Source organism: Canis lupus, chromosome 12, assembly GCF_003254725.2.
Source record: "Canis lupus dingo isolate Sandy chromosome 12, ASM325472v2, whole genome shotgun sequence".
NCBI classification, from domain to species: domain Eukaryota; kingdom Metazoa; phylum Chordata; class Mammalia; order Carnivora; family Canidae; genus Canis; species Canis lupus.
Window position 1 is genome coordinate 64,705,492 of NC_064254.1, and position 15,675 is coordinate 64,721,166.

General features: G+C 37.3%; 1 protein-coding gene across 8 annotated transcripts in view; it reads right to left on the reverse strand.

The window, feature by feature from the left end:
* PDSS2 (decaprenyl diphosphate synthase subunit 2) overlaps window positions 1–15,675 on the reverse strand; it is a 251,385-nt gene that overhangs the window by 74,644 nt on the left and 161,066 nt on the right. For all 8 annotated transcript variants that reach the window (XR_004804282.2, XM_035697995.2, XM_035697992.2 and 5 more), the window contains one exon: window positions 688–762. Coding sequence is in view for 7 of the 8 variants with exons in the window: in XM_035697995.2 (XP_035553888.1) it covers window positions 688–762 (75 nt within the window). In the remaining variant the exon portion in view is untranslated. The remainder of the gene's footprint in view (window positions 1–687; window positions 763–15,675) is intronic.

A 15,675-nucleotide genomic window follows, 5' to 3' on the forward strand; every position in this document is an offset into this window, starting at 1 on the left:
CTAAGACAGGAATCCTGTATAACAGTATATACCATGTTAAATGATGGTGGTGGTCAATGAGGCAATTGCTTCACATTCAATATCTTACTGAAATGAAGTAACTGCATTTTAAAGAAATAAAACCTAACCCATAAGATGTCCTGTTAAATGAGTCAAAAAACCTTAATTCTAGGTCCATATAATTAATTCAAATGATCCAACTGCACAACCATCCTACTTCTTATCACAGAGAAGTTAATAATTGTAGTAAATTCTGGATCTTGTAAAAGACCTTCCTCCCTCAGGCCCCCAAAAGTGGTCTTCTTCAGATCATGTCCACTCTTCTGGGACATGGAAAGCCCCTTCCTCGGGGGAAAGGCTGGGCCCAGCCACCTCAGCACGAGCTGTTTCTCCAGCCTGCCTGCCTGGTGACGGTGCTACCTGCCAGCCAGCAGCATCCTGGTGTCTACCGGGCTGCGGCAGATTGAACAGACTGTGAATCCAGCCAGAGGATAAGAGGTTGTTTTAATTGGCTAAATCTGCTATGTACTAAGCGTATGGCCATGAATTTGTAGCCAAAACACTAATCTAAAAAAAATGTCATGTACAATTTAAACACAAAACAAGAATGACATTTTCACTCGTCAATTCTAGTTTTGCCATGAGGGTTTTTAACTTAACATTTTATAATGAATACCAAATCCTTACCTTTGCTGAAGTAGAATTTTCATGGTATACTCCTTGGACCAAGTCCATAAGAGCGCTTGCTAAAAGTTCCACAACCTAAAAAACAATAAAAAAGAATCAAGATAAATAATTATAAAATTTTGCCCGCATTTTTACCTCAGAATGCCTCAGAAGGCTTGGTAGCAAGGCAGTATGTGTGTTTGATAGAAAAAATAGGGCTATATACAAAGATCCTGGCAATGGCATTGCTCACCTGGATATTAGAGCTGTGATCCAGTTTTTTTCAGGCATAATTCAAGAAAAAAAATCTTATAAGCATAGCATTGAACTAATATACATGAAAATCCAGTAATAGCCATTTTGAACATAAGCTTAAATTTTAGATACCTAATGAAATTTTAACTCGATTTATTTTCTGTATGTTTATTTCTGTCAGGTGGATAATTTTTCAATATCTCCATTCCGGGAGTCATTACAATGCTAATTTTCATACTTAATACAGAAAGAAAAGCAAAAGCAAAAGAATGGTTAACCTTTCAAATGTGTTCATTCTGTTGTACTTAAAATGCACTGTGGATATGTTTGGTGTAGGGCCCCTGGGTCAAATGTACCATAAACACTAAAAATTTTTATAGAACTGCAATATTGAAATCATATTCATCAAACCTGTAGTATTTCCAAGACTCAGGCTATTAACAAAACAAAAAAAAAAAAAAAAAAGAAAAAGAAGCAAAATCAAAAGCTTTGAACTTGTTCCAGAATGTAAAACAAGCAGAAAACAGTCTCTTTGGAGGTACTGCACAATTTACAGTTGTTTGCATAAAACATCTTAATTCAGGAGAATAAAATAGTGGTATTACTCTAATGTTCAATGCAGCCATTTCAAATGGAATTCCTCAAAGCAGCCCCAACCACTTCTCAAAAAGTCTTAATATCTTGTATATTTAGCTTCCTATATTATGCAGTTCCCGTATCTGATTCCCACTCTCTGCTTCCTAAAATTTAGCTCAGTTCTGATTGAATTAAAGGATTTTGTTTCAGCTTTTATCATTCTTGTAATTGAAGACATTATTAAGCCAAAGGATACAGACCCAAACAAGAAGGTACTTTAATCTCAGGTACCTTACATTTAATAAACATTTTCTTAGAGGTAGATTATATTAATTTGTGGAAAGACTTGCTTTAAAATTTTAATACATGGGCATTTATCTCCAAATTTATATTTACATTCATACTATGTAACACAGACAAGGCTGCTGATATGGAAATTTTGCTGATTAAAGGCATATTTTTTTTTCTAGCTCTGCAGATGGGTTAATTTGTAAGACCTATACAAAGTCTTTTTTTTTTTTTTTTTAATCACATTGCCCTTTAGGTAACCAAATACTTAAGAAATATTGTAGCAATATGAGCTGCAGAGGAACTAGAAGGACAATGATCCTACAGTGTTACCAGATGTGTTGAGTTATTTAAGTGGGGAGAAAAGAAAATGAATGGATTTTTTCCCCCTGAAGGTATCAGATAAGCCCTATTCCCAAATCCAGAAGGATAGAGTATCGCCAATAGGTCTATGAAAGATTGTAACTAAATGCAAAGCATCAGATTGGATTACAGTTTATACAAGCAACATCCCAAGATCCCCCTGATGGCTGGACACGTAATACAGATCAATCACTCACTAAGAAATGTTATGGTTTTGAAACAGTTTGAGCTCTGAGACCAGTACTGGTGAAGCGAAGAGGGATTTCAAAGAGAAAGTCCAACATTCAACGTCAAAATGATGGCATGAACTTTTAACAATGGCTCTGGATAACTAGATTATGCCTTTACTTCCCCGAAAATTTTTTTTAAATTTTTATTTATTTATGATAGTCACACAGATTGAGAGAGAGAGAGAGGCAGAGACATAGGCAGAGGGAGAAGCAGGCTCCATGCACCGGGAGCCCGACGTGGGATTCGATCCCGGGTCTCCAGGATCGCGCCCCTGGGCCAAAGGCAGGCGCTAAACTGCTGCGCCACCCAGGGATCCCTTCCCCGAAATTTCAAACCAGAGAGAAGCAACAGAAACATTTTATTCTCTCACTCTTTTTCTCTTTTATGTAATTAGCAAATATAGGCAGACCTACACTTACAAGTTTATAATTTATAAATGACCCATACTTCCAAATAAGCCACTCACTCAAACAGGATACACCTTCATACTCAGTGATGACCACTGAGGAAAAAACTTTGGACTTCTTTGGGTTAACAAGTCAAGGATGGTAAGAGATTATGAAAAGCAGGAATAGCCTAAGGGAGTTGAGTGTTTCCCAGGCAAGGGTGACTGACTCAGTGCACACATAAGCCTCTTTCCATTGCCTGAAATGTTTCCTTTACTTTTATTTATTTTTTTTTACTTTTATTTTTTTAAAAAGATTTTATTTATTTGACAGAAAGAGAGAGAGAGAGAGAGCACAAGCAGGGGGAGCGGGAGAGGGAAAAGCAGACTCCCCATTGAGCAGGGAGCCTGATGATGCGGGGCTGGATCCCAAAACCCTAGGATCATGACCTGAGCTGAGGGCAGAGCTTAACAAACTGAGCCACCCAGGTGCCCCTTTACTTTTAAAATTATACCAAAGACAGATGTGTTTAAGCTCTCATCTTCCTTTAAAATTGTTATATTTCTAGAAAGACCACAGGACTAGCAACAACACATACTTTAACAAGGCCATTTAATGATCTGAACCTTTTTTTCCCAATATATGGCTTACCAACACAGGCATTCACCTGTTTAGACATCTCTTATACTTAAATATAAGAAAGCACCTGCGTAATACTTTTCTCCCTTAGATTCTTGTGAAATGACTTGTTCCAGCAGTGCCAAATGGTAGCATGGATAGTGTCTGCCAGGGAATCCAGAAGCCTAATTGCCAGATGTCCAGGGACTAAGAGCCTAAGCCCCCCACTTCTTGGCGCTCTAGACAAGACCCAAGGGCTTCTGTTCTTTAGGCCTAGGGAAGATGGGGCGCAAGCGAACACTTTCTACTACAAAAAGAAGACAGACTTAAAAGAGCATCAAGGTTAGCCACTCTTGGAAGGTCAACAAATTAGAGGGCTGTAATGAAAGAAAGTAGAGCATTAAGAGGCAGAGGATCCAGATTCTATTTCAAGGCCTACTACTAATTTCACTGGGAGATCTGGGGCAAACCGATGCATTTCTCAGAGTTTGGGGTTTTCTCAAATATAAAATGAGGGAAGTTGCAAAACACAACTCTTGAGGGTCCCTTCCAAATCTGATTCTGAGCTTCTAGAAATGCAAATCTTAGTATTTATAATTAGGCATGTAAATTTGAAAACTGTTTTTTTTTTTTTTTTTTTTGGTAAACTTTGATGAGTTATCTTTGCTCAATTATTTTTATCTGTTTTCTTCACATGGACCTTTCTCTCTGTCTGACCTCTGATGACTTTCTTTGTGAAAGTGTTTGCACCCAGTCCTCCTTGGTTCCAATACCTAGAATCATAATGAAACAATTTCCATTTTCTAAACCAGTTCCATTTTTTAAACGACTGTAACTGGTAGCCCACCCCACCAGCTGACAAAAACGTCGTCTGTGGGGCAATTAAAGGTCAACATTGCTGAGTTCTGGGTCTTGAATGGCTCTAATGCTTGGGAAGAATCATACTACCAGATTCAGAATGATGCCAGGTTTAAGTGCAAACTTGAGTCAAACAAATAATGGCTCTACTTCGTTGCATGGCTTCCTCTCTACTGAGGACACATGCAGAACACATAGAAGAGGATCTGTCACCATTAATGTTACAAAGTTTACTTTAGCTGTCTAGAGAATAATCAAACAGGAGATAAGTTTCTTTATTTCTGCATTTCTGGGAGGTGCAAGAATGGGAGAATTCCTTACCTGCATGTGCCATACAAAAACGCTTTTCTCTCTGATTTGTCCTAAACCTGACTGTACAGCAATGCCATATGCTATTCCCCAATCTTCTGAGTAACACCCTAGATTTCAGTGAGCCTGAAGTGGTAACTGCTCAGACTGTCAATGTTATATGGGCTGGCTCCTTGGGCCACCATGTATGAAATAAATTTATTATTATTATTATTATTTTTATTGAGGTATAATTGATGGATTGAGTTTTTTAAAATAAGTTTTATTTTTTAATTTTTAAAAGATTTTATTTATTTAATCATGAAAGACACAGACAGAGGGAGAAGCAGGCTCCATGCAGGGAACCTGACATAGGACTCAATCCCAGGTCCCCAGGATCATGCTCTGGGCTGAAGGTGGTGCTAAACTGCTGAGCCACCCAGGATGTCCTGGATTGAATTTCTTAATGGTTAATTTAGAGGACAAATTTCATCAGTCTCAGGGGAATATGTAATTGCTTCATTCTTTATCTTTTGGAAGGTAACTACAACTCAAAGATTCTTCTTAACGGAAATGCAAAAGTGATGCATACACACTCACAAAAGGTGTTGTGGTGATTATGGCCCTAAGCTGTACTAAAATTCTTATCATAAAGAATAGGAATTGGGAAGAGTAGGGGTGGTAAGAGAACAGCAATGACCAAAAAGCATCCTCACACTGCTATATAAAGATACAGTATCTTAAGAACAATAAAAAAGCTAGTTACAGACAGAACAGTACAATAGGAATTTTTAAAACAAAACGAGGTCAATCTATGTGTTTATATATGCTGAGAAAAATGTCTGAAAGGACAACAAAACAGTAATAATGATAATGTGGTAAGCTCTTCCATGATTTTTAATTAAAAATGTTCTTTTCAACTTTCCTGAACTGCTTAAATTTATAATTGCTACACTTATCATGGCTTAAATTTACAATGTATTACATTTTCTCCCTTTTTTTATTGTACTGCTTTTCTGATCAGGGAAAACCACCACCTGGGATACCTGGGTGGCTCAGTTGGTTAGGTGTCTGCCTTCAGCTCAGGTCACAATCTCAGGGTCCTGGGATTGAGCTCCACATCAGGCTCTCTGCTCAGTGGGGAGCCTGCTTCTCCCTCTCCTTGGCACTCCCTCTGCTTGTGTTCGTGTCAAATAAATAAATAAAATCTAAAAACAAACAAACAAAAAAACCTATTTCTGTGGGTTGGGGTGGGGTGCTGGGGAGAACAGCCTGCTTTTCATCTTGGAGAGCCTTCCTAAGCTGTCTCCACAAATGGATTTCTGGAATATATCGATCAATCATTAGTCCTTGGATTAGCAAAAATAAAACCAGTAAGTGGTGGTTAAGCATTCAGTGGAGACAAGTTGTGCCTCTCTCAATATGTGATCCAGGAGTACTGTCAGTTAGCATTTGACAGATGGAATAGTATCGACTGAGTTGTAGATGGTTAACTACTGAACCAGACCACTTAATAGGAGCAAAGGATCACCTAGCCCAAATTATAAGTAAATTCAACTATAGCTTTAGAACAATGTTAACCAGAAAGTAACGTGGCTCAAGAAAAGCTCAAGCCAGCACTAACTTATCTGAGTTGACATGGTAAGGTAGTATGGTGGATCCTAACTCACTTTAAAAAGGTTGCTATGTACTTAAACTTGTTTAGTATATAGAAACTGTGGAGGCTATTACAGATTTATAATCATCTTCTAAAAACTTGCACTGGAAAGGTTATTTTAATGACAGTTTTTACTACAGTGTGGAATGACAAGACAATGTGTGATCCATCACTCTATTTAGGAGGCAAATGAACACACAGCCCCTCAGCCAGCCTTTACTACTCTTAACAGCTGCTAGCAAAGGAAACAGTCATGTGTGTGCACGCATCTGCAGTGCTGATGGCATTAATTACACACAAATTTATTGCACCCCTTCCCCCACCTCCAAGAAGAAACAGCAATGCAGGAAACAGTAGCAAAGGTAAAATGCCCTTGGGGAAGAATTAATCTCATATATATTTTGGGAGGAACAAAATATATGTTTATGTCCTTTCCAAAGAGCTTTGATATTTGAAGGGATGTTGTCAAGATTTTAAGGCACAAAAAACTGTATTGTCAGTAATTATTATTGTAAAAATGTCTTAGGAAAAATACTTCCATAGATAAAGGATGCGATAGCTTGCTAATAGTAACCAGGGCCATCAGCTACACTCTTTAGTTCCTCTTCACACAAATGATGCACAAAGTACTTGAGAGATGCATTTAAAGATGCAAAGATTTACTTACATTACCAAGGTGAGGCAGAGGAACTTGTTAAGGAGTAGCGCTCTCCCATAGAGACCAATAAGAACATCTAACATTTGTAAAGCACTTTATCATTTACAAACTGGGTTTAAGCAAACTATTTTGTTCCAGGTGGATTGAATCCCCAGTGCTCAGCCAGAGCTTTCAGGCTGGCAGCCTCAGTGGAGAAGCGACCTCTGAAGAACACAGGGAGCAGCGCAGTGGCCAAATAAGGGGGTAAATCTACTCACCCACCACCTGGGCACAGACAACCCAGATGAGTCCTAATCTGCATGCTGATTAATATAAATGAGTAGCTTTAATAAAGCCATTGATGAAGTCTATGAAAGAATGGTTCTCTCCACTCCTTCCTATGAGACAAGGACCAGGTTTAATGAAGACAATGATGAAAGGTCTGTTGTAATAAACACACCACTAACTCACAGGAGTTCTGGAGGAAGCTTCTAAACTAGGCTTTTTGAAGAGAGCCTTTTCAATGCTGCCAAATGTGTAAGACCGTGCTTATTTGTGGGAGGGATAGCAATCTGTTCTAGTGGAGCTGGAAGTTCTTTCTGGCTAAGGGGGAAGAGCAGAGAGAGAAATGGCACAACCAGTAGGACAGGTGCAGCAAAAACTAAGCAAATTGATAATCTTAATTTTTAATTTAGAACAGCTGATACATTGGTTTATCGCCTCTAACTACTGGTAACATTTGTCAAAAAGGGCTCCGGAAATTCAGTGAACTAAAGAAAAGTTTAAAAATCAAGACTGGTAAACCTCAAAAGAAATGGGCCACAAGTTTAAGAAAATGGCTTGAGGGGCACCCGAGTGGCTCAGTGGGTTAAGTGCCTGCCTTTGGCTCAGGTCATGATCCCAGAGTCCTGGGATCCAGCGCTGGACCCGGTTCCCTGCTCCGCAGGGAGTCTGCTTCTCCCTCTGCCCCTCTCCCTCTACCTGTGCTCTGTCTTTTGCTTTCTGTCTCAAAACAAATAAATAAAATCTTAAAAAAAGAAAAGAAAATGGCTTGAAAAGAAAATGGAGGTGATGAAATTTAATACTATATTAGCTAATTCATTCCATAAACATTTGCTGATAACTTATTATGTTCCTGGTACTATACTAATGCAACTAGTACTAATGACCTTATAAAGATAAACGATATTACTTTGTCACTGACCACTTAACAAGGTTAATGCATAGATGAGCTGCATAACCTTGGGCCAGCCATATCACTCTTCTGCCCTCAGTTTATCTGCCCCATGACCAGAAATACCTAAATGTGTAGCTGTATACATTCTTTATTCATAACAATTGTAAGGATGATGCCAAAATATGGGTTTCTTTCAGTAGCAATAAAGTGATTCAAAAATGGAGTTCACTTTTGTTTTTAAAGATTTTATATTTATTTATTCATGAGAGACAGAAAGAGAGAGGGATGCAGAGGCAGAAGCAGGCTCCTCGCAGAGCAGGGAGCCCAATAAGGAACTCAATCCCAGGACCCTGGGATCATGACCCAAGCCAAAGGCAGATGCTTAACCAACTGAGCCACCCAGGTGCCCATGAGTTTACTTTTATTTATTTATTTATTTATTTATTTATTTATTTATTTATTTATTTATTTATTTATTTATGATAGTCACACACAGAGAGAGAGAGAGGCAGAGACACAGGCAGAGGGAGAAGCAGGCTCCATGCACCGGGAGCCTGACGTGGGATTCGATCCTGGGTCTCCAGGATCACTGCCCTGGGCCAAAGGCAGGCGCCAAACCGCTGCGCCACCCAGGGATCCCGAGTTTACTTTTTAAATGAAAGTGCATGGTTCTTGGCTTACTATTCACCACCGAATAATGATAATCATTCACTGATTTAAACAATGATTAGCTTCCTGAAAAAATGGCAGGTAATTTAAAATGCTTACACCAAAATGAAACTTTTCATAAGAAATCAAGGGAAAAAAGAGAGAGGCTTTCCAGCAGGTTATAAAAAAGTTGGTTAAGTATCTTGCATTATTACAAAAACTGTAAATAGTTGCCGGGAATTGAATGCTTCGTCATGAAAGAAAGTAATTCCAACAGTACTGTACAGCAGTTAGTTGCTTTATTTTTCACTTTCTCCAATGTAGGAATGCCTGTACATGAAGTCTGTTGTACTTAGATGTTCCACACTTAGCAACTGTTACACTTTGTTCTGAAAACTTCTCAGAGAGAATTATGTCTGCCATTTCAGTGATGTGCTCACTTTTCCCCATGTGGCTGATAACCTCCATTTTGCTTTCACTGCTTCTTCCTTTGATGGCACTCTCAGTGATGTTAACTGATATTTTCCAAGTGTGATTTTACTTAACAGCTAATCCCACCTTTGAGAAACACAAGTTCACAATGTGAAAACTTCAGAACGCCAGAATCATGGTACATTATTTCATTCAACTGAAAGGATGCTGCGGGCTAGAACACTGCCTAATACCATCAACTTTCGAGATTTTAAAGTTGCAGCCTACAGTAAGAACTGTATTTTATATCATGACACGGTGTATGCACACATGCATATGTATAAAAATGAGTGAAAATTTTTGTGAAACAAAAATTTCATTATTGCCCTATTTTCTACTGTGTTCCATTAAAAAAAAAAGTGTTCATAGTGATTTGCTATTGTGATTTCACTACCACCAAGAAGCACCATGTGATCTGTACTTTGAAATATTACTTTGTGTTATGCTGATACATGTCATGTATAGCTCATACCTTGGTTAGGCACCTTAACACCTTAACAGGGTCCCCAAATTTTTGACAGGCAGTTTACATTATTCTTCTGTTATAAAGGTGTTGATTTCTTTATCATTTTATTTCAAAAACATTTAAATTAATAGAATTGAAACAGAGGCAGAAGGCAGGTTAAAACAGAATTGTTCTTGGGTCCTATGGCGTATAGTGTTAGGATGCAATTCTAACTTGTATATATCATTAATATGGACTCTTAGCTTTCATCTTACTAGATTCATGAAAAAAAAAATTAGTTTAGACCACATCTGACCAGAGTTAAAAATTCCAGGATTTTTCCAAGATTTACAAACACATCTTGCAAATTCCAGGGATCCCATGTCTTTTAGATACATAGTTCAATTTTTAGTTCAATTAGTTCCTTTTCAAACTGGGCTACACTAAAAGACAGATGTTTGTAATTTAGAGACATCCCAAGGTTTGCTTCAAAGGCAGCCACAGAAATAAAAGCATGACTCATATGCATTAAAATCCATGCATCTTGTCTAAAACTGTAATTGTATTTCTTCCAAATACGTTTGCAGCTCTTCAAAATCTGTGAATCAATGGAATTCTAAAAATAACTGGCTCTACTGGTACTGTGTTCTAGAAAATTAGGTAATCCTTTTTTCCCCCTCCTTCAAAGAAATCAGGTTATAGAAACTTGAGACTGGCTGTATTGTACTTTTGAATAAAAAATGAATACCCTTGGGTTAGAAATTCCCCAATCTATAGAGATACAATTGGCTTTCTTTCTTTCTTTCTTTCTTTTTTTTTTTTTTTTTTTTGGTTGATATAATTTACATGAAGACTGAAAATAGGTGATACAATTGGCTTTTCAACTGGTATTTCCAAGGCTTAACACAATGCACACAAAAATTTTTCTTGCACTGCCAATACTTTTTCCAATAGATGAATGAGTTGTACAAATCATAGCTATTTTAAAATAAATTTGCAAAAGTATCACTTTGTTTAATCACTATTTTCAGAAATTTACATTTACATATCACCTTATGGCTTTTTTAAAAAATATTTTATTTATTTATTCATAGAGACAGAGAGAGAGAGGCAGAGACACAGGCAGAGGGAGAAGCAGGCTCCATGCACAGAGCCTGACATGGGACTCGATCCAGGGTCTCCAGGATCACGCCCCAGGCTGCAGGCGGCGCTAAACCGCTGCGCCACCGGGGCTACCCTCACCTTATGGCTTTTAAAATATGCATATATATATCTCTAGATCTTAGATATTTATAAAAGATTTTTCAAATCTCTAATACATTTCTGAGTTTATAAACAACTTTTTCTTGATTCCTTCATTTTTCTTCCTATTTCACGACATTTTCAGGATCCAAACGTATTGCAAGTTTAGACTCTTTCCTACAACACCAAGAATTGTAGACTATTGCCGTCAGTAAGTATATGGAGATGGAATTAATGCCTTTATTTTACAGATGAGGAAACTAAGAAAACAGGTTGTCTCTACTTGATAGTTATTTCTCTAAAATGTTTCATAAAGCATTGAAATATTTATTCCAATATTTTAAAACTACTAGTTGTTTAAGATTGTATAAATTTCAATATTGGTAACTGCAAAATTGCTGGCAAAAAAAAGGTATCATGGTTCTTAGATGGTTTGTTCGAGTTCTACTACAGTTAAGCATGAGGATTTGGAGCCAGATTGCCTATATTTAAACAGCAGCTCTACTGTTTCCTCAAGGAAATTACTTAACCCTTTCCTGTGCCTTGGGAGAGATCAATACACACAAAGCACCTACAATGGTGTCTACTACATAGTAAGCATTCATAAATATAAGTTGTTCATATTATTTTGTAAATGTTTTATACTAATTTTAATAAATATTAAATATTCTACATCATAAAGTTTCTAATTTCACTTGAAAAATGGAACGTTAATACACTTAGAGACCGCATGCCTGGCTGGCTCAGTCAGTAGGGCATGCGACTTTTGATATTAGGGTCATGAGTTCAAGCCTCATGTTGGGCATAGAGCTTACTTAAAAAAAAAAAAGACAGATAGACAGTCTGGAGAAAAAAGATGAATGATCTAAACTAGAATTCTGAGATAAAATGAACCATCCAACATTAAATGGCGAATTAAGAAAAAAAAAGGCAGAGATAGAAACTAGATCCATAGACTTCTCCTTCGTAGTTCTTTCCACTTATGTGGCTTTATAGGTCATCTCTGAGGAGTATAAAATAGGTAAGTGCTACACAACTCAACACACCATGAAAACATAAGTGATCCACACAGAAGTGAAAGCTGAAGCAGCTTAGGAATGACATAGCTAATCCAATATTCTAAATATGAAAAACAGGAAAACTATCCTTTAAAAATCCAAGATTGGCCATACAGTATAGTTTTGGTGTTTACTCATGTCTGACTAACTTGCTATGCACACTGAAAATGGCCCCAGAACAAAGACAATTAAGCCACATGAATAACAACAAACAATGCATTTTCCAAAATGTTTAAAAAGAAACTTCCTTGGCACAGTCATACTTTCCAACAAACTCACTTTAATGTTTTCACAGTTTACAATATCAGAAATGACCTCAGGGTCAGGCATTTGTCAGTTAATGGCCTGTTGGGCTAATGGCCTTCAGCTTTGCCTTGGGCACACAAGTCCTCCAGTAGGTCATTAGCTGCCAGGAAAAGGCTCTTCCCCAATCACTATTGCTAAATAAATAAAATTTGCTCCTGGGTTAAGGACTCATAGCCAACTTTGGCTTAGGGTGATTTTTTTCCATGAGTATTTACAACTCTGAGGAATCAGGAAAATGATGGAAATGCTAAAACCAAAACTGTATCAGTACAACTGAGCTATATATGGCTACTAATGACAAGTAGCCACATGGATCCCTTTGAATGCTCTTACCTGTTCTTCTGCTTATGGTGTTCAAATTTGGTATCAATCTAATACAACCAGGCACTGGATTACAAATGCACCACATTTTGGAATTTTATATTTAAGTCAGTTGTTTGGAGCTCCAACCTTTTTTTCCCAACATTTGATGTTATAAATGGTAGGTAGGTTCCCAGGGCAGCCCACTAAAGCTTGGTTAGACCATAACATTAGAAATGCCACGTACTTAAAATAGAAAATAAAATAGAAAAACAGAATCTTATAATACCTGCAATTAAACAAAACAGGAAAACAAAACTAAATAGGAAGTATTTTTTAAATGGCCTTTAAACATTGACAGTTATAGGGAAATTTGGTTTAATGAAATAATGAGGGTAGAGCAATGGTTCTTTCTCATATCTTTTTCATTTCTAATTATATAATTTTCCTTATTCTTAACAAAAGACCATTCCAAGCTTTACTCTGTTTGCCGACTCCTAAGTAAAGTTTTTCAACTGATTTTTCCTTTGAAAGTAGCACAGAGAAGGCAAAAAGATGGATAACAATTTTTCTGAAATAACAGGCAAGATAAAGAATGAAAAATGAGAGAGGAGGTGTATGAAGAGGATGTGTATACACTCTAGGGATTGCCTGAGATAAAATTAACTGATTTGTGAACAGAAAGAGACAAAGAAAGAAGCATCGAGGACAAATCTGTGGGATAAAGAAAGAATGAATGAAGAGATGTGAGGTCAGGTAGCTGACAATGTAGAAGAAGGAATCTGTTGTGCATCTACTCAGTACTTTTGTTAACTCCTAACTCAGGAGGTTCCTTGAGGAAAATCATAGAAAGGCAAAAGGAAGAGTACTGAATAACTCGAGCTGAAAAGTAGATTTTTTTTCCTCCCTCTGATTTTAAGTATACTATAAGATTACCATAATCAATGTATTTCTACCTCTCATGGCCAACCATGGTGTGGGGTTCAACTCTACCCATTTAGAGAATATATTTTTGTAGAACCCAGACTTTTTTTTTAACGGGCTTCTTTGAATGCCAGGCATATGGAAGAAATTCCCTTCCCAGTCACCAGTTTTCTGGTTGACAGACACTCAGAGAAGTGTCCATTTTGCCTGATGGCATTTGACCTTCTTACGGCAAAAGACACTTTATTCCATTGTTTTATGGCACCCAAAGGGCAAAGTTCAAGTTTTTAATGAGATCATAAATTTTAAAAGAACATAATATTTGTATTCTTGTTGCTAGTACACTTCTCAAACACTAACCATTTATTGCTTTTGCTTTCAAGATCAAGGAAGTGGTTTAGAATGGATATAATGTCTGTTTAATAGGTAGTCGTGTTAGCAAATTATAAGAAACTGGAAAAATCTGGGGATTTTGAAATTGTAATTTTATGATGGCAACTTGGCTTTAATTGATAGGGAGATAGCTGCTTTTATTGCTAGAACATATGACACCCCACTTACCTTCTGCACACATTTACTCTAGTCATGAAAATCTATACTTGAGTGGGCTATGTGTAGAAAAGAACATTAGGGATCCCTGGGTGGCGCAGCGGTTTAGCGCCTGCCTTTGGCCCAGGGCGCGATCCTGGAGACCTGGGATCGAATCCCACGTTGGGCTCCCGGTGCATGGAGCCTGCTTCTCCCTCTGCCTATGTCTCTGCCTCTCTCTCTCTCAATCTGTGTGACTATCATAAATAAATAAAAATTAAAAAAAAAAGAACATTAATCTTGGGTGTCAGACTAAAGAAGCTAAAAGATATTAATAATTTCTTTTTTTTTAGATATTAATAATTTCTATAAGTAAAATAGTGTACACAAGATCACAATGTCTATTTTAAATGAATATGATAGAGAAAATCTCAAATTTCATATGATACGGCATGTTTCTAGGTTTCACTTTTCTTTTTTTTTTTTTTTAAGGTAGGCTTTACACCCAAAATGGGGCTTGAACTCCGGACCATAAGAACAAGAGTGGCATGCTCTATTGACTGAGCCAGTTAGCCACCTCTAAATTTTTCTTTTTCTTTCTTCTTTCTTTCTTTCTTTCTTTCTTTCTTTCTCTTTCTTTCTTTCTTTCTTTCTTTCTTTCTTTCTTTCTTTCTTCTTTCTTTCTTCTTTCTTTCTTTCTTTCTTTCCTTTCTTTCTCTCTTTCTTTTCTTTCTTCTTTCTTTCTTCTTTCTTTCTTTCTTTCTTTCTTTCTTTCTTTCTTTCTTTCTTTCTTTCTTTCTTTCTTTCTCTTTCTTTCTTTTTTAAGATTTTATTTATTTATTCATGAGAGAGACAGAGAAAGAGGCAGAGGCATAGGCAGAGGGAGAAACAGGTTCCCTGTGGGAAGCCTGATGTGGGACTTGATCCCAGAAACCCAGGATCACTGCCCTGAGCCAAAGGCAGATGCTCAACTACTGAGCCACCTAGGCCCCTGCCCCTTTTTTTAAGAAGAGAGAGAGTGCACATGCATGGGCGGGGGGGGGGGGGGGATACAGAAGGAGAAGGAGAGAGCATCTTAAGCAGGCTCCATGCCCAGCATGAAGCCTGATGTGAGGCTCAATCTCACAACCCCGAGATTATGACCTGAGCTGAATCAAGAGCTTAACTGACTGAGCTAGCCAGGAGCCCCAGGTTTCACTTTTTAATGTGAAATTGAAAGTAGAATTAATATAACAGATAATACAAACGTCAAGTAACCAATACCAGTCTCTTTATTAAAATATATAGATGATGTAAAAGGGGGAGATTTATATGCATAAATTGAGCATTATTTATACAAACAAAATTCTTCCTTGTAAACAACATATTTATGCCTTTAGGAAAACAAAGTTAACATAAGGAAATACATCAGCTATGTAAGGAGTACATCTGTGCCCTGGTTATTTAGAAATATAAATCACTAATGCTTAATAGAACAGTCCCCAAGACTGACATCATAATGTTCTGGGGTGTTCAGATGAGAGCCAGGCTAACTCACAGTCTCCCACCTGATGTATATAATGATAAGTCCATTACATGAAAATGACTATAAAAGTAGAAAAAAATAGCATGGTGAATTCAGTTTTTTAAAGACTACGGTTATCACTATACATGTAAAAAAAAAAGGACTTAAAAAAAAAAAGTGACAGGTAGCAATCCACACAGCCTTATTTGTACTGTGGCTTAATCCTAAAGTACAGATCCAGTCTACAAA